Source organism: Atheta coriaria, unplaced genomic scaffold, assembly GCF_025399875.1.
Source record: "Atheta coriaria isolate IRGN ID8LTWV9N9 unplaced genomic scaffold, Caltech_Dcor_3.1 hic_scaffold_5_pilon, whole genome shotgun sequence".
Lineage (NCBI taxonomy): Eukaryota > Metazoa > Arthropoda > Insecta > Coleoptera > Staphylinidae > Dalotia > Dalotia coriaria.
This window is the reverse complement of record NW_027045447.1, coordinates 10128188-10146218: the sequence shown is the minus strand read 5'-3', so window position 1 is coordinate 10146218 and position 18031 is coordinate 10128188. Positions and strand designations below refer to the sequence as shown.

At 41.7% G+C, this 18031-nt stretch overlaps 2 protein-coding genes across 2 annotated transcripts in view; one reads left to right on the top strand and one right to left on the bottom strand.

Annotated features, from left to right (window-relative positions):
* Nucleotides 1-1576: 1576 nt before the first annotated feature.
* The window catches only part of LOC135791722 (protein dachsous-like), a 77228-nt gene continuing 60773 nt past the window's right edge, over nucleotides 1577-18031 (bottom strand). The window contains 8 exon segments of the mRNA XM_065302221.1: nucleotides 1577-4399; nucleotides 4402-4758; nucleotides 4819-5127; nucleotides 5191-6049; nucleotides 6052-8390; nucleotides 8448-8648; nucleotides 8791-9819; nucleotides 10725-11391. Coding sequence (XP_065158293.1) covers nucleotides 1947-4399; nucleotides 4402-4758; nucleotides 4819-5127; nucleotides 5191-6049; nucleotides 6052-8390; nucleotides 8448-8648; nucleotides 8791-9819; nucleotides 10725-11391 — 8214 coding nt within the window. The 3' untranslated portion in view covers nucleotides 1577-1946.
* LOC135791723 (facilitated trehalose transporter Tret1-like) lies at nucleotides 12332-14084 on the top strand. Its single transcript, XM_065302222.1, has 2 exons — nucleotides 12332-12487; nucleotides 12545-14084. Exons 1-2 carry the CDS (start codon nucleotides 12445-12447, stop codon nucleotides 13909-13911), a joined length of 1410 nt encoding a protein of 469 aa, XP_065158294.1. The 5' UTR covers nucleotides 12332-12444; the 3' UTR covers nucleotides 13912-14084.

Here is an 18031-nt window from a genome sequence, read left to right as displayed (position 1 = left end):
ATATTCTATCAATTTATGATGATGCTTCACCCGTCGGTTACTTTATGCAGTTGATGCATCAATTAATAAATATACATTCACAATATGTTAAAATGTAAGTGTTTTATTTTTGTACCATCTTTTTGCTCAATTTCCCGATGATTTTTGGGTAAAATCTTGGATTTTATATTAAAATATTGTTGTTTATTTGTAAATTTTCCTCTTCATGTTGTGAATATTAACTCTCTTTGTAGTGTGTCGTTTGTCGTTTGTAGTTTTCTTTTTGTTCCTAACACTACATAGAAAATCGCTGGTATTTGTGAGTTTTAAATGTTCTTTGTTTCAACTAGAGATTTTCTTACTGAAACACCCTGTATATTCCTTTCTTCTTTGTGTCCGTAAAAATTTTGCTTTAACTGTTGTTTTTATGGTTTTCCTCATAGCCCTTTGAATTTTCTTTTTGTGACACCCTGTATATTAGTTTCTCGGCCCTCGGGTGAAAAACGAATGATATTAATAGTGTTAAAATGTTTTTCTGTTTTCACATAAAAAATTCATTTGTAACACCTTGTATATTTGTTTCCATTTTTAATCATGTAGAAAATGGGCTATTTCCTAATTTCTTTATCCCGGTAGTACTTCGCGAAGTGCTACTTGCTTGCATGTGCGCGGCTATGCAGGTCGTAAGTCCTGTTTCATTATGGCCGCATGTATTTTGTTGACTTGAAAAATCTATACTTGTATTCTATTGTTAATAAAGAAATAGTAACATATATTGACTTCTTTTATTTGTGTGTACCCCTTCTTTTATTTCTCCCATTTCAGGTACAGGTCAGAACTTGTAAGAATATTTTTAAGTGTCGCCTCTCTTGAGACGACTTAAAACTTAGAAATATTTTTATAAGTTTTAAAAAGGATGTCCTTATAAGGAGTTCTCCCACTCGGGGAATGATCCCCCACCATAAAAATTGTTGATATGCCTGATAATTTCGGGGATGAAGCGCAGAGACATCGTAGCTGTAGGATGGGCCGGGAGCAATGGACAATTCGAAGCAGTTAGACCTTAGACCTTAGACTGTCTAACGACACGGGCCAAAAAATTTAAAAATCTGAGCCACTCCTGTTCTCGGGATGGCTTTTTCTCATCTTACTCTGTTCCTCCTACTCTGCTCCTTTCCTCAATCTATTCCCAACTTCTTTTCTCTGTATTGCCCGTCTTCTCCTTCTCGTTCTTCGTTGTTATTCGAATTTCATTTGAATTTCAACTCTGATGCATAGGCAACCCACATTACTCGGATTTATTTTGCTATTTAAGAAAACATCCGCGCTCTACTGGGATTCGAACCATCAATCTTGAATCTGCAAGTACAGGTACATGCACCTGTGCCACCGGGCTCTCTTATCATGTTTTAAAAGAACAACACTTATGTTTCGTCACGCGGCGCACACGTAAATGAAACCAAATGTTATTTTTAAATGATTCCTGAAAACGACAAAAACGTAAGCATCTAGTTGGGGACACCAGGTAGATAATTTTAGTATTGTGAGTGTTTTATTAGTAAGTGTTGTGTTGTTATTTTTCAGAAAAAAACTATGATTATATTTTTATTTCTCTTCATTGCTTTATTCACTTATACATATTTAATTACATTATCAATTATATTTGTACATTTATACATATGACACACGCTTACGAGTTTTGTTTTTCAGTCCATTACAAAGTGCCATGCTAACATAATTAAAAATTCGATTAAGTTACATACCTACAACATTTACATTGGCGTATTTTTTTCAATAAAAACAATATTATAGTTAGTATCATCATCTTCAGCCGGAGCAATTTCCATGAAACATTTTAGAACAAATGTTTCGAATGCACAAATGCATATATGGCGATCACACACTCGTTTTAAACCGCGACATTAATAAATAATAATGAACAAAATTATCAGTTCGGCGATTAATATTTATATCCGCATTTCGCCATCCATGTTGGCTTTCGCACGAGTTGGCGCCTGTCGTACGTGATGCGCGGTGGTCAAACCAGGAGTGACTAAAGGTGATATTGACGGACTTTTTGTCGCTAGAGGCGATAAGGATGGCGAGAAACTCGGCGACATAGCAGTTGAGTTATTGTACTGACTGCTCAAGTCATGATTGATAGTTGATCTTGGTAAAACTGAATTGATCTGATTTAAATGGTGATTGGAACCACCCCTGGAATTCAAAACCGGAATGGCTCTAGGTGCTACGCCAGTAATCAGTGGTGGTGGTACACTTTTCACCTGAGAACCCTTGGATTTAGCGCTGGACCCACTTGCCCCTGACTGCACTGAAACGGTATCGTCTTTTAATCTAGCAATTTCACTGAAGACATGTGCTAAAGGTTGGTATTGAGGTCCCCAATCTAATAAATAATCCCAATTGTAACTGCCCGCTAGTTCTTCCTCGCTATGAACTATGGAACTTAAAGATCCATTCATAGAAGGTTGATTGTGATGAGTTGGTACCTGACCGTATCCGCTTAGGTTCATCATATGCTCCATGGTCACACCAACCGCGTCATCTGTCGAACTAGCTCGATCACTATTAGCTACATCGTTTAGTTTTGCGTAAAAATTTGCGATGTCATTGTCTCCACTGGTTTCTTCATCAAATATTAGACTATCTAAAGGTACCTGATTGATTCTGGACGTTTGAGGTACAGCCGTACTGTTGTTGACAATGCCAAGACGTGCAAGATATTCCTGCGTGTTTCTGACGCTAACGTCCGATAAATTATCCCCGTCGTCATTTTGTCTGTGAATTCCTGAGTCTCTTTGTAAAGGTCCTTCATTGATCATTCTGATCTCTTCATCCTCGTTATCATCTCCATCTTCAGCAGAACCTCTTCCACTAGAACCAGACTGTTCTGAGCCGGATAACTCTGATGTTGTTGCAGCTCCCGAATTGCTGCTGGCTGCTGCTCCATAAGGAGGAATCTCGTCATACTTTGGAGGAGCAAATTGAACATTAGCATTACCACCACGTATCGGTATTGTGTCAAACGCACTCGGATCAACATAATTATTCGTGGTGACTGGTTCCTGTCCACCTAAGTTAGGCTTATTCACCTTTTTATTACGCTTATTCTTCATGTGTAGGAAGACAAACAGTGCTCCGAAAGTTAGTAATAATAACAATAGAGCAATGAGTAACCCTAATGCCCAATCGGCAATACCGCTATTACTAGCTGCGACGGTCTGATTGTTTATTGCTAGATTTTGACCCATGTCCCCACGTTCATCTAAAGTTATCTCTACTACAGTCATATTCGTCAATGAGTTCTGACGACCTGTACCTGCAGTTACAACTAAACTAATTTCTCTTCCAAGGTTAGCTAATTCCATTTTCTTCTTCACCATTAACGCTCCAGTGGTTCGGTTTATCTTAAAGTACGGGTTTTGTGTAGTAAGTTGATACACTACTCTACCGTCAGGACCCTTGTCTCTGTCAGTAGCTGTAACCTGCCCTACAATATGCCCAGCTGGAAGGGCTCCTGAAGATGGTACCGGTAGAATGAACTTGTAGGTTCTCTCTGTGAAATGTGGGTAGAATTCATCGCGACTTTCAATGTCTAGTCGAACTTTTACTTCAGCACTCTTATGACCCACATCTGTTGCTCTTATAAGGAATACATACTTGTTGCGAACTTCATAGTCGAATACCACGTTTGTGGTAACCAAACCACTGCCACTGTCAATATTGAACAACTTCCAAGCGTCATCAATCGGATAGTTATTGGAACTCACACTAGCAATGGTGTAGTTCAACTTGCCATACCTTCCACCATCCATATCGGTTGCTCGCGCTGTGAAAACACTTGTACCAACAGATTCGTTTTCTGCTACAAACTCGAGGTATTCTTGAACTGGGAAGCTAGGTTCATTATCGTTGGCATCTTCCAACGTTACTTGTACGATTGATAATGAACACAATGGCAGATGGACTGAATCACAGGCATGCACAACAAGTTTATAAGAAGTATGGCCTCTATCATAATCCAACACTTTTGCCACTTTAATAGTACCATCTGCTTTTACAATCTGGAACAATCCCTCATCGTTTCCTGATGTCAGTTCATAGACAACCAATGAGTTCTTTGTATCAGGAGCATCGTCATCAAGAGCAACTACTTTGATAATGGTAGCATCAATTGGGGTAGCTTCACTTATTGCAACGCGGTAACTGTCATCGTTAAATCGTGGGGCATTATCATTTATATCATCAATATTAACATCAAGCGAGATTTTTCTACTTCCACTCGCAATGCGTAACTTAAAGATGTCTTTCATTTCCCTATCAAGTTTCTTCATCACCAGCAAGGCTCTATTTATGATCATAAAGTGTCCTTCATCATTGCCTTCAATTATATCGTAAAACTATCAGATTCTGGCAATGTTAGAATTGTTGTACCTAGCGTCGCATTTTCAAAGACTCGAGTTTTTAATTCACTGCCATCGTTCGCGATTGTGTTGACTTCACCATGACTGGCGCCATTGATGCTCACACGTGCGACAGTGCTACTTTTTAAGGAAGGCGATCCAAAATCTTCGACGTTAATTGTGACATAACTTGATTTTACATTTTGGAAATTCGTTGTGTTTGCTTTGAGGATGCCATCAAATCCAATAAAGAATCCAGGTGTTGCAGAAGGTAATGAATACTTGATTCGTCCATTGTCTCCTGAATCCGCATCGGTTGCATTGACAGTGATGACATCATGAATATTAGCATTATCTGTTACGCAAACAAAGCAATTAATCATTCTATCAAAGCAAAACGTATATGTGTACTTACCAAGTGGCAAATTAGCTTCGTATGCAATCTGAGTAAACCTTGGAGGGTTATCATTGACATCAGTTACTCGGACAGTCAAAACAGTTTCCGCCTGATGAGCTTCATCCGAAGCAATAATGTTCAGTTTATATTCGTTCAAAGTTTCAAAGTCCAGAGCACGTTTTAAGATTACTTTACCACTGAACCGATCAATACTGAAGTTTTTTAGGGTTTGGGAATCCATTTGTGGTGCGAATGAATAAACTAGAGCTGGACTGGTATCTACGTCATTGGCTGTAATTGTTGTTAGGACTGTCCCAACTTCCGTATCTATAACAAAATTATTCACAATGTTTAAATTCAGAAATAACAACAATCTTGCAAATAGCTTACCTTCAGGAACTGTAATAACACTGTGTGGTGGAAAAGTGGGTTGATTATCATTGACGTCAACAACATTTATCCGTATCCTAGTAGTTCCGGTCATTTGGGGGACACCTTCATCGATTGCAATCACAGTAAGTCTATAAGTATCCCTGATTTCTCTATCTAACACAATGCTGGTTTTCAGTATTCCGCTAAAAGCAGGTTCGATCTTGAACGCATTGTCATGGTTACCATCAACTATATGATAACGAATCATGGAATTCTTTCCTTCATCAGCGTCGAAAGCGACAGTTTGCAGCACAAAAGTACCTTTAGCGTTACCCTCAAATACAGAAGCAGTGTATTGTTGTTGAGTGAACTTTGGAGCATTGTCGTTCTGATCTGTGAGTTGCACAATAACATTGCAATAACCATATAAGATAGGATTACCCTCAGATCGTGCCGCAATTACTAAATGAATTTCTTTGTTAACTTCGTAGTCTAAGAGTTTTGGATTAGCAACTTGAATTACACCCGTTTCTGAATCCATGAAAAATCTGTTATCATCGTTACCACTGCCAAAAGAGTAGTGGGCACGTTGCCGACGACCATCTGATCGCACAGCAGATAATTGTAAGATTTCTCGGTAGGGTTCCGCATTCTCAGGAATAGTCACTCTATACGTAGAATTTTGAAATGTTAATTTTGGCATGTTTTCTGGAAGATCACCAACGACCAACTCAACAAGACCATGAGCAAATTGTGGTGGATTGCCCTTATCAGTAGCGAGGACATTCAAATGAATCGTTTTAGATAAATCACCAGCTAGGCTCTGTGTTGCACTAATAACCCCAGTATTTGGATTAATAAGAAACTTCCGTTTGTTTCTTCTTTTGGTGACAGACTATAAACGATTTCAGCGTTGGTATCTTCATCGTCATCAGTTGCGGTGACTTTTACCAAAGCCTGACCGGGTTGTACAAACGGAGTTACCTTTTCTCGATACGGATACTTTACGAATCTAGGTTTGTTATCATTGACATCTCCAATAATAACTTTCACAGGAACTCTTTGTGATCTGGCATTTGATTTACCATTATCTGTAGCTACAACTTGAAAGTTGTACTCAGCCTGTCTCTCCCTATCAAAGTGTCCTGCAGTGGTAATAATGCCAGTTTTGTTGTCAATTCTAAACAGCCACTGGCTTTCGTTAGCTATAGAATATATAAGTTTTGCGTTCACACCAATATCAGCATCAGATGCCTTTACTCGCATAACAGATGTATCAATTGGTACATCCTCATTGATATGTGTTGTGTACGTAGGACTATCAAATTTCGGATCGTTATCGTTTAGATCTTCAACCCTGACGGAAATATTGCAGCTATTTTGATGAGATGGTGTTCCTCTATCTTGAACTGTCACTGTTAAATGATACTTCGATTGTGATTCTCTGTCCAGGCTCTTTGCCGTGAGCTCTCCTGTTGTTGAATTGATGAAAAATTTGTTCCCATTGTTTCCACTAGTTATTGAATAAACAAGGACGCCATTGTTGCCCACATCCGGATCCATTGCTACGACTGTATGCACAATACTCACATCACTGTTTTCCGGAATCGATAACGGATAGCAAGCAGTCGCTTTAAATTCCGGCGCGTGATCGTTCAAATCCAACACGGAAATCTTCAGCTTGGTCACGTCGAAATGCTCGTCCTTGCGATTTGCGTCCGTCACGTACACGGGCAGATAGTACTCGGCGCGATTCTCACGATCCAACGGTTTTGCCGTGGAGACAACGCCAGTGGACGCATCGACGACGAACGCGTCGTCCGCTAGGCCGTTCGGTATGAAGAACGTAAGATTGACGTCTCGATCCGAGGCGGTCTTCGTGCTCAACCTGGTGACGAACGCGCCAGGCGTCGCGTCTTCCGCGATCTCCAGATGATACACGTCGGCGGTGAATCGCGGCGGTGTGTCGACAAAGTCTTGCAACGACAGCTTCAAAGCAATCCGTGTGTGTCGCGGTGGATTGCCATGATCGCTTGCGGTTACGTTGACATAATGGAGAAGATTGGATGCGTCGATAAACTTCGACAGTGTGAGCACACCAGTGTCATAACCCAACGAAAAGTACCCCTGTTCATTTCCTCCTGATATGACATAGGAAATTCTTGCGTTTTCGCCGGAATCAAGATCCACCGCCATTAGGTGCGCCACTGGCATTCCAATCGAAGTATCACTGGGAAAGTAAACGTTGGCACTTGATGGTAAGACAAATACCGGACTGTTATCATTGATATCATTCAAAGTAACTTTTGCGGTAACGGTAGTTGACAAACGTTCGGATACATTTAAAGATTGATCAGTAGTTTGGACAATCAACACGTAATCTTTTAAAGTTTCATAGTCCAAACTTTGGGTCACCAGGAGTGTGCCAGTAAGTGGATCAATTGTAAAACCTCCTTTATCAGGATATTGTTTGATTAATTTGTATCTCAAATCACCATTACTACCAGAATCCGCATCAAAGGCACTAAAATTATACACTGCACTTCCCACAACAGCGTCTTCATCAAACCTAATCATCATTGGGTCTTCAGGCCATTGTGGAGCATTATCATTAGCGTCTGCAATATCTACCCGAACTGTCACCGCACTGCTTTGTGGATTGTTCGTTGCACTTGTGTCCAAGGCACGTACTTCCAGACGATATTCGGCTTGCTTTTCCCGATCCAACCTACGTGCTACTACTAAAGACCCTGTACCACGATCAATATCAAATGCGTCCGGTAAACTGTCTCTTCCCAATGAGTTTAAAACATAAGTAATTTGGCCGAAATTGTTTAAGATCACATTGCTATCGTCTAAATTATAGGTAGGTGCAATTGACCCTACCACAAATCCAATATGGACATCTTCACGCACACGAAACACTAAACTTGAACTGGTAAACGTTGGTCTGTTGTCGTTCAGGTCCAACACTTCAATACGCAAAGTCCGCACGGTTTGTTTTGGTGGGGTACCACTGTCCGTAGCTGTCACTGCTAGTCTATAGATAGTTTTCTCTTCGTGGTCCAACATCTGCTTGGTTCTAATAATTCCGGTAGATGGATCAATAGTGAAGACGTTTTGGCCGTCAGAGTCTCGATTTTTCAAGATGGCGTATGTTATACTAGCATTGTTGCCCTTATCAGCGTCCACAGCACGTACTCTAACGACTTCAGTACCTAAAGATACACCAATTAATTATACAACTTGATCATTTTTCATGGACAGTAATTTACCTGGTGGTTGTTCCTCTCGCACACTGATGACATCTTCTTGTGGATCTACAATTTCAGGTGCGTTGTCGTTCACATCCAAGACGTGAATTCGCAGTGGTTGTCGTGAATTTCTCGATGGTGTACCTTGATCACGCGCTTCAATGACGAGGTCGTAATTCTCTTTCGACTCTCGGTCCAACGTCGACTTTGTCGTGATGACACCTACAAAAGGTTCAAACTCAATAAATCATCCGCGCGTAATTTTAAACCCATAATGTCACACACGTCGGTAATAAAATCAACTGCGTGAATTATAGTCTGCATAATGTATGCCTCAGAGTGGAATTGACTTGGTAATACTCACCACTAATTGGATTTATCTGGAAACTGGTATTGCTCGGTATCAAGAAGTAGCGCACCTCTGCATTTGCACCGATATCCTTATCCACAGCCCTTGCGGCACCTACGAAACTGCCACGTGGTCGATTTTCCTCCACAGCAAATTCATAGGCTTCCTTGTCAAAGATGGGATCGTTATCATTTGCATCCAACACGTTGATGACTACTTTAGTTGAAGCAGATTCATTTGGTGTTCCATTATCAGTAGCAACAACTGTGAGAGAATATCGATCTTTGATCTCGCGATCTAAATTTTGTCTGAGGTATAACCATCCACTATTTGGGAAGACCCCAAACACTCCCAGGGAATCTGATAGAGTTGCATTGTTGGTTAAGAGTCGGTAGGTCAATCTGGCATTGTTACCCGTATCAAGATCAATGGCAGTTACTTGAATAATCTGTGAGTTTATTGGTAGGGTTTCCATTACTTTAACTTCGTATTCAGCTCGTTCAAACACAGGCGGGTTATCATTGACATCCTGAACTTCCACCAGTACAGTCAGATTAGCTGATAATGATGGTACACCCATATCGGAAGCAGTAATGACCAAACTGTGACGCTCAGCAGTTTCGTAATCCAATCTCCTTGTTAAACTAACATGTCCCGATTTAGGGTCCACGTCAAACAACCCACCAATGGCTGCTTTATTCACTAATTTATATCGAACCACCCCATTAGAACCCGAATCTCTATCTCTAGCATGGGCAGCATATAAAGGTGAGCCAACTTCAACATTCTCCGGTATAGAAATCTTCACAGTATTCGATTCGAATTCAGGCGCATTATCGTTGACATCTTCAATCTCAATATTGACTTGGGTGTGACCATAAGATGGCGGCTCTCCATTGGTTGCTTGTACATTCAACAAAACACTACCTCTCACTTCGTGATCCAATCCCGCTGAAGTCCTGATTGATCCTGTTACCGGATCAATGCTGAAGAGACCATCTGGATCCCCTGAATAGATTGAGTATCTGATGGCGTGTGACGAACCTACGGAGAAGACGTTTTCGCACATAAGCACAAGTTACAAAAAAAGGCAAACGAAACAAAGTGGTGGGACCAGTTTGGGATATAATAAATCGAATGTCGCGCACGGTATTTACGGTCAGCTGGCAGCACACACAAACCAGTCAAAAGATAATATTACGGCTGTGTGTGCCCCCACCCTCCCAACAAATTACCACGCAGGTCCGCACAGCCAGGAAATGAAATGAATGGCACCAAGCTGCTGGGACATGCTTAATGGGTATTCGATTTAGTTTTGGCGCTGGTGATTTTTTGTTGGTTGATTTTCTTATTTTTAAATCGCTTTGTGTGCGCAGCGCATAAATACGCTGCGCGACAACGGGTAATATATTATTCCCCAGCAACTGGTAGAAAAGCCCGCGCCCGAAGAGAGACGCATTGGACGCATGTCGACCGCGAAAACAATGACCACTATTCACTTAGCATGCGTGCGCGCGCGACTACCGAAATGTCGTCTCTTCTCCCGATGAAAAATAATTGGACTATAGTTGGCCGCGGGGACGTCGCGTCGGTTCGCATGCAAATCACCGCTCGCCGCATGCTAATTAACCTGGAATACACTCGGACCTAAAGCGTACCTCTCTTCTAAAATACCAATTTACGTCACACAGTGGATTCGCGGCCCTTTATACGCTCGCATTGTCTCATTCCAATTGAAGCGCAGCGTTTTGAATCATTTTCGTTAATTAAGCGTGCAGACAATGGCCGCAGATGCAAGATTTCAATTAAATTCTCACAGCCACCCGCGTGTGTAAATGCAAATTTAGTGTGCGCATCAGATGCGCGCAAATGAACGTTATTTAGCTCAGAGCTGTCAATTATATCGAGTTAAGGGGGCGCAAGTTATGTGTATGTGTGTGTGTGTGTACCTGAAGAGTCGCCGGCGATGGATGCCTTCACAGAGCCGATAACGGTACCACGGCGGACGTCTTCCTTCACGCCGAACGTGTACCGCGAGTGCTCGAAGATGGGCGGTTTCTGTGCAGCATCTATCACGCTGATGAAGACTTCGGCGTCCGCCTCCGACTTGAGTCCGCCGCCATCACTCGCTGATATATTCAAACGATGGTACCTCTTCGTCCGTGACGACAACATATTCGGCCGTGTGACAAAAATCTCACCCGTATTCCGATCAATTCGAAAATAACCAGCATCGTTACCAGAAGTGATGCGGTACGTCAAGGTACCAAACTTTCCGGAGTCGGGATCTGTAGCAGCCACTATCACAACCGGCGTCGATGAGGTACCACCTCCTTCTCGCAAAGAAACATTATATTCTCTCGGGTAAAAAATCGGTCGATTGTCATTGGCGTCGGTTATCTGAATTTTGATCATCGCAGTGGTACTGAGTCCACCACGGTCCGTTGCAATCACAGGAAACTCGTAGACATTTCGTGTTTCGTAGTCCAATGGTGAGAGGATGCACACCTCACCGGTACTACTACGCACTTCAAACTCTTTCATGTTGCCGAAGCTATGGTCCAGTGTGTAGTTCACCATGGCGTTCACCCCACAATCCGGATCTGTGGCCGATACCTGCAAGACACAAACATCAAAATATTAATATATTTATAAACACACACACACACATATAGAGAGTGTCAATTAAATTCTACGTCCGCCACCCAATTAGGTTTTCTGTCACGAGCGCGAGCGCGCCGAGGAATTATTGATTCGCCTCGATCGTGGATATTATGTTACCAACGAAGAAGAAGGTATATTCTATGCCGGCGCGATAATGACACCGCGCGCGACACGAGAAAGTAGGAGTCCTTCGGCGACGATCTGTCATTGCTAGCTGTGGACGAACAACAACGCTGCATACATGTGTGTGACACTTTGATATATCATTTCGTCTTTCATGTTTATTACCGCAAGGAGAAACGAGGAAAGTTATTTTTGGTAAGTGGCGCCATCTATCGACGTGTAATGCATGACGTCACGCTTATTTCGGTTTAAGTGGATATAATTAATTAGGTATAAATGGTTGACGTCGACAGGTCATCTTGTTAATTTTTTCGTATCGGGCCGCTGCGTGGGCGCGCGCGCACACAAGCTGGTTTTTTGAACCGCATTGCTACGCGCAGGGCCGGATCAAACCGGACTGCAGGCAATACATGGAAACAGCGTCAAAACTTTTTGATTATTTACCAACAACACGCGTCTTCCTTAAACACGTCTATTCGAATCTATTTGTTTGCGTCGCGTGATTACGCGCCATTGTTTCCATTTGACAAACACAAATTAACACCGGTGTGTTTATGTGCACACGATTTTCAGTGGGTAAATATTGAACGCAGTGCGCTGCGACTGATACAAACATCTAAAAATAGCAAACAAGCAAATTTATCATTTTGATATGATTCGAGCGGTTTTCGCATGCTGGATGAATTGAGTAACACCTTGTATAAGCGTTGTTTCTAATTGCGTACGGTAAGCGGGTGCAGACGACGACCACAATTTTATTGGCGAAAATATTCCGTTGCGTTGTTTACCCGAAAATGGGTTCAGAGGCTTTATATAGATTACGTTTCGCACCCTGCGTGTCTAAACATATGCCATCAATGCATCCAACAAGAATGAACCAAGATGCCACTTCATTTGAATTATCAATATGCCGCTATGGCTGCTGGTAAGTTATAATAAACAAGTAAAAACGTGTTTTTATTTATTTATAAAATTATTACAGGTTCTCTCATGGGAATAGCAGTAGGAGCTAATGCAGGCTGGTCATCTCCATACCTGCCCTATCTACTGGGCGAAGACTCACATATCCCCATGACAGAAGATGAAGGTTTCTGGTGTGCAGTTGCATCCCTCCTGGGTGCCCCAATCGGATCGTCAATTGCATCAATGCTCATTGACACCACAGGCCGGAGAAGATTCATCCTTTCCCTGGCACCGATTAGTTTCCTTAGTTATATCCTCATTGCAATGGCCACGGATGTGTGGACATTGATTGCTGCTCGTGTAGCAATTGGTGCCACTGAAGGAGCTCTGTACATTGCACTCCCAATGTATTATGGCGAAATATCCGACCCGAAAATTAGAGGGTTTATTAGCTCAAGTGTATCCGTGGCCGCATTGCTTGGTACCATCCTTATTAATATTATTGGACCTTTCGTAAGCATCACCACGACGGGTTTCATATGCAGTGTATTTCCATTTCTGCATATGATCTCGTTTTGGGCAATGCCTGATAGTCCGTATTACCTCATCAAAAAGGGTGACCTTGAAGGCGCTAGACATAGCCTGGTCATTCTTAGGGGTCATAAGGATGTTGATACAGAATTAGATGAGATTCATATGGCTGTTACCAGACAGGAAAACACAAAGGATTCAAATGCAAGTTATCTGGACCTGTTTACAGTGACCAGTAATCGAAGAGCATTCATCATCTATTGCATCCTGTGCTTTACGAATAAGTACAGTGGAAAGAGCCCGGTCACCTTCTATACCACCATAATATTTGCCCAAGCTGATGGTATATTAGATCCGGTCCTTTCCACAATAACTTTTTATATTGTTGGGATGATCACAACGCTCATAGGAATGTGTGTCGTGGACAAGTTTGGAAGAAGACCTATGTTGCTATTCTCAGCTGTTGGATGTTCAATTGCCCTTGCTGCATGTGGCGCTTATTTTGCCTTGCAAACATTTGCATCCGGTTACGTTCAATATGTCACCTGGTTGCCTATAGTATCCCTCATAACCTACAACATGATCTTCAGTTGTGGGTTGTCATTTGGTCCGGTGTTATTCCTCTCAGAATTATTCCCAACATCAGTTAAAGCGAAAGCGTTGTTTTTGGGAGATACCACTTCAGTGGTGATGGCTACAACAGCCTCTAAATTCTTTCAGGTGAGCAGTGACCAGCTGGGAATGTATGTTCCTTTCTCATCCTTTGCAATATGTACCTTTCTGGGTGCTTGTATGATTTATTTATATGTCCCCGAAACTAAGGGGAAAACTTTGGAACAGATCCAAGTGGAATTGATTGGCAGTGATGTTTACTTAAAGGAACAAATTTATACTGATGAAAAATGCAAAGCTTAAGCTGGCAAATGTTTTATTTTGTATGTAGGTATTTATTTTTTATGCCAGCCGCATTTGAATTCAATGATAACAAAGTTAACGACCTAGGATAACAAATTGTATAATCAAACAAAATTATCTGTTTGCTTAGATGTTAAATATTATATAATTACATTTAACTAATGAAGTTTAAAGTAACCAGGCTCAGAATTTAGAAAGTGTTGTAACTCACAGGTTGGTTTGGTTATAAAGTTGCTAACTATTTGATTTTAGGACCTATAACTGATGATAATTGGTGAAAAACTGATGGAAATGTTTTGTAATTTTTGTGCAATGACCTTGCACCCGCAGCGAAGACATTGGCTGAGTTTGAACCAACTTGGTTGATACACATACATAAGTGCGTGTCCGGGCGCTAATGATCTCGCGGTGCCGGGGCGATAAACATTCTCCGTTTTGTTGTTAATTGTTAATTTTTCTTACGGGCGATAAGTGCGTTATAATGAGAGGTGTTACGTTGATGGATGTTGGTAATAAAGTAAACGGTCACATCTCAATTTAAAAAAGTCGGCCGGCGACGACCCGTTTCGGGTGGATGAGATAGCGATGCGCACTGCGGCGTGAACGGACAGCGCGAGAGCGTCTTAAGTGCCCGGACTTGTTTAGATAAGACGCGCGCTCGGGATGGCATCGACACCGAAGACCTACAACATCTACAACACCACAACCGAGACGTGGTGCGTTTTTTACCTCTTTACGAAAGAATAAATAAATCAAATCAATACTTGCTCCTTGCTCTCGGAAAGTCATAAACTCTCAGTCTAATTCTGCGTCAGGGACGGTTAAAGAACATGAGGCATTCTACGCAAATCTACGTCTGGACTAATCAGTAAGGATAAATTAAATTGGGTGATAAATTGGGATTAGCAGCACAAATCAATTTTAGAAAAATTGAAAATTTTAAAAAACTGGAACTGCATTAGATAAGGACTTAGTGCAAAAAAGAAAAGCTAAATGGCCGTATTAATAACTTTCTTTCCAGACTTCCTCTCCAAAACCGCCTAAAAAGCGCTTAGAACTTTGGTATGTGATTTTTTTCCACTCGATTGAATGGAAAACGCTCGTCGGTGGAACTTGGCACGTCGGTGCGGAAGAAACAGCGCATAGAGAAGTTTACAGTTAGAATGGGCCGGTCTTCTAACCTCGCGCGTTGGACGCGCCGCGCTTTGCAATCGCTCATCGCTGGAAAATATCGTAAAATGCACACGAGCGATCCAATCTCGACGACTTCAACTCCCGAAAAACATAAACACGCTAAAACAATCTCGATTTTGACGTGGTCGTCGCCATCCGCTGCGCGATAAATTAATGGTGAAGATTTTTAATTAAAAAAAAGTGAAATAATTCCCATTTAAATTCACCGATCGATCGATACTTACGACGGTCCAATATATTGCTAGTACTTCTAGTTCTATACTTATTGGTCGTTGTCGGTCGGTACTGGAATTTTCTATTAATTTCAAGCCAGAAAGTTATGTTACTCCTCACCGTCGGGCGGTTGTGGCCAATGTGGAGGTAATAATTACATATTATAAGCATTCTTCGATCGCTTATTGGTTTATTATTAATAATAAGCTTCGATCGATGAGACGATGTTATAATGTTCTTTGCGTTTTGTTTTATCTTGCTACATACTTGTACAAGGAGAAATATTTCTAGTAATCATAGCAGCAGTCATTAAAACATTATTTTGAGGTTATGATTCAAGAGCTATCCGCATGGCCTATGATATAAGTTTTGGATTCTTATTGGAAAACAAAATTGTTGTTTTTACTCAAGTTTTTCTCAACTTTTGAACTTCTTTAAATATTTCAAAATAAAAATTAGCCAAATCTATACTTTAGAATTAAGCTATTAAAAATAAGCTAAGTGTTACCAATAATTAACAAAAAAAAACATGAAAAAACGAAATAATTCGGGGGGAAAATTTATGAAATAGCCCTTTATGACGTTTTGGGATGAAAAATTGTGAGGCGGCTTTGTTCGTCTTGTTGCGGTTGTGGTGCATCGTCGTAAAGAATCAATATTTGACAGGTCGCCTCGTGGCAATTATGAATGAACCCCGGTCGTGAGCGCGCGCGCATAACAGCGAGATACCATTACGGGCGAATGTTATTTTAATATCGTTATTTATTGTTAATGTGGGCTCGCATGCGATCTGGTAATATTATATCGGAACGGGAATATCAGCTGACCGCGGTGCGCGCGAAATCTTGCAGTAACATTACACGCATTTTTCCCTCCGTGCGCGCCGCAGAAGAATTACAACGGGCAGACACGTCGTCGTACACGGGCCCTCCACCTCTTCGGGTGGATGCGATGCCCCGACATTCGGCTGCATGTTGCACATCGCGGCGCGGTAATAAAGTACGCCGCGCGCGCGCATAAATTACGCATTTTCGACGATGAAATTAATGCGTTTGCATACACACACACACAAACACGCGGCGCGCATGCAACGCGGCGGGGACCTAAACAATTCGAATTACGACCGCACGACGATGTACGATGTGCGCCCTCCCCGAATAACATCGGATTCCATGTCGGCACATAAAAATCCACGTAATTGGATAAAGTCAATATTATTACCATCAGTACAGACAAAACGATAAAGCGATATAAAAGCCAACTTTTGAGGTTAGATGTGAGGATGGCGGCCATTTTGGTTTGAAAATTCCACACTCGTGGGCATCGCCGCGACGCGGAATCCACGCGGTGCGCGCGAGAGAAAATAACGCGCGAGTAATTTATTTTCGACTCGCGCATACAATACTATTAATTAAAGCCGTTAATTATTATAACAGTACTTAAGCGCGCGCGCGCGCGCACCGGGGTGATGCCTGATGGCGGAGAGGCCGGGGCCCGCGTTTGACCGAAATTGATAGATCGTTACGGACACGACCCGAAAATTGAACACTTTGGCAACAAGATTTATTATTATCGGCGCGCGCGCGGCTGTGGAAAACCAACGGGTGTCTCATTAACAATTTCTTTTTGTTTCGGGGCCCCAGAGCTTACTTAGGCAAACGCGTCGTGAGTTAATGACTTTTTATTGCATCACGTTGCTAGCGTTTTTAATTTCATGCCAAAAATGCTCAAAACGCGCTTATTTTTTGTTACTGTACTTTTTTTTCAAACCGAAAATGTGAATCTTTTCGTGTGGCGTGCATAATCGGTTAGAATCGAATTTGATGAGCATCGACATGCTTCATTTTTTTCAAGAGTGCGCGTTGCGTGTTTGGATCGAATTAGTTTTTTTCCAAGTGCAAAATATTTTCAACCAAATTGTTGGGAAACAAAAACTACAGTTTTCGGAGGTGTTCTCATGAGACACGAGTGTTAAAATCACATCAGGTTTACTTTAAAACACAAGACAAACAAAATATTACAAAGTTACTTTTAACGATTTTGAGAATACATAAAAGTCTTCAACTTTACGACTTGAAATTCCTCGCTGAACAATATTTTAATCAATATCTAGCGATTTCTGACTTCTAAGGCCTGGATTTAAAAAGTTGCGAGGTGGCCGCATCATGCACACTGCATTAATCCTGCGCGCTGTGCGCACATATAATACCGTTGCATCGAATTATGTGTGCATAATTCTCGACGAAATATTCGAGATTTCCGTCAGTTCTAACCTCATTACGGCCGCGATGGCGCATAAATCACAAGAAAATTGTATTAGACGTCCGCGGCGAGAGGAGATTTATTCCGCTGTAACTGAGTTATAAAGTTGACGCTTTTTATTCGAGAGATCCGTGCCGAATTCTAGCGCAGCGCGCAAAAAAAAAAACACTCGCCGGGTTGTTTTCCGTTCTCAAGGCAGGCATGTGCATGTGTGGCATCTCGTGGCATCCACACACAGGATAGCCATCTAATGTTATAACATTCGCACCACTATCTCAGCTCATCTATCTTCGGCGTGGAGAGATGCAAAGAAGAAGAAAACGACGCGTCCGCGTCTCACGTCACGTCGCACTTGTACCCAATGGCAGCTCAATTGAATCTGCAAGCCAACAAAAGTCACCCGGTGTACCCGGGGTACGTAAACAGTGAAGAAAATACGAAATACCTTCCT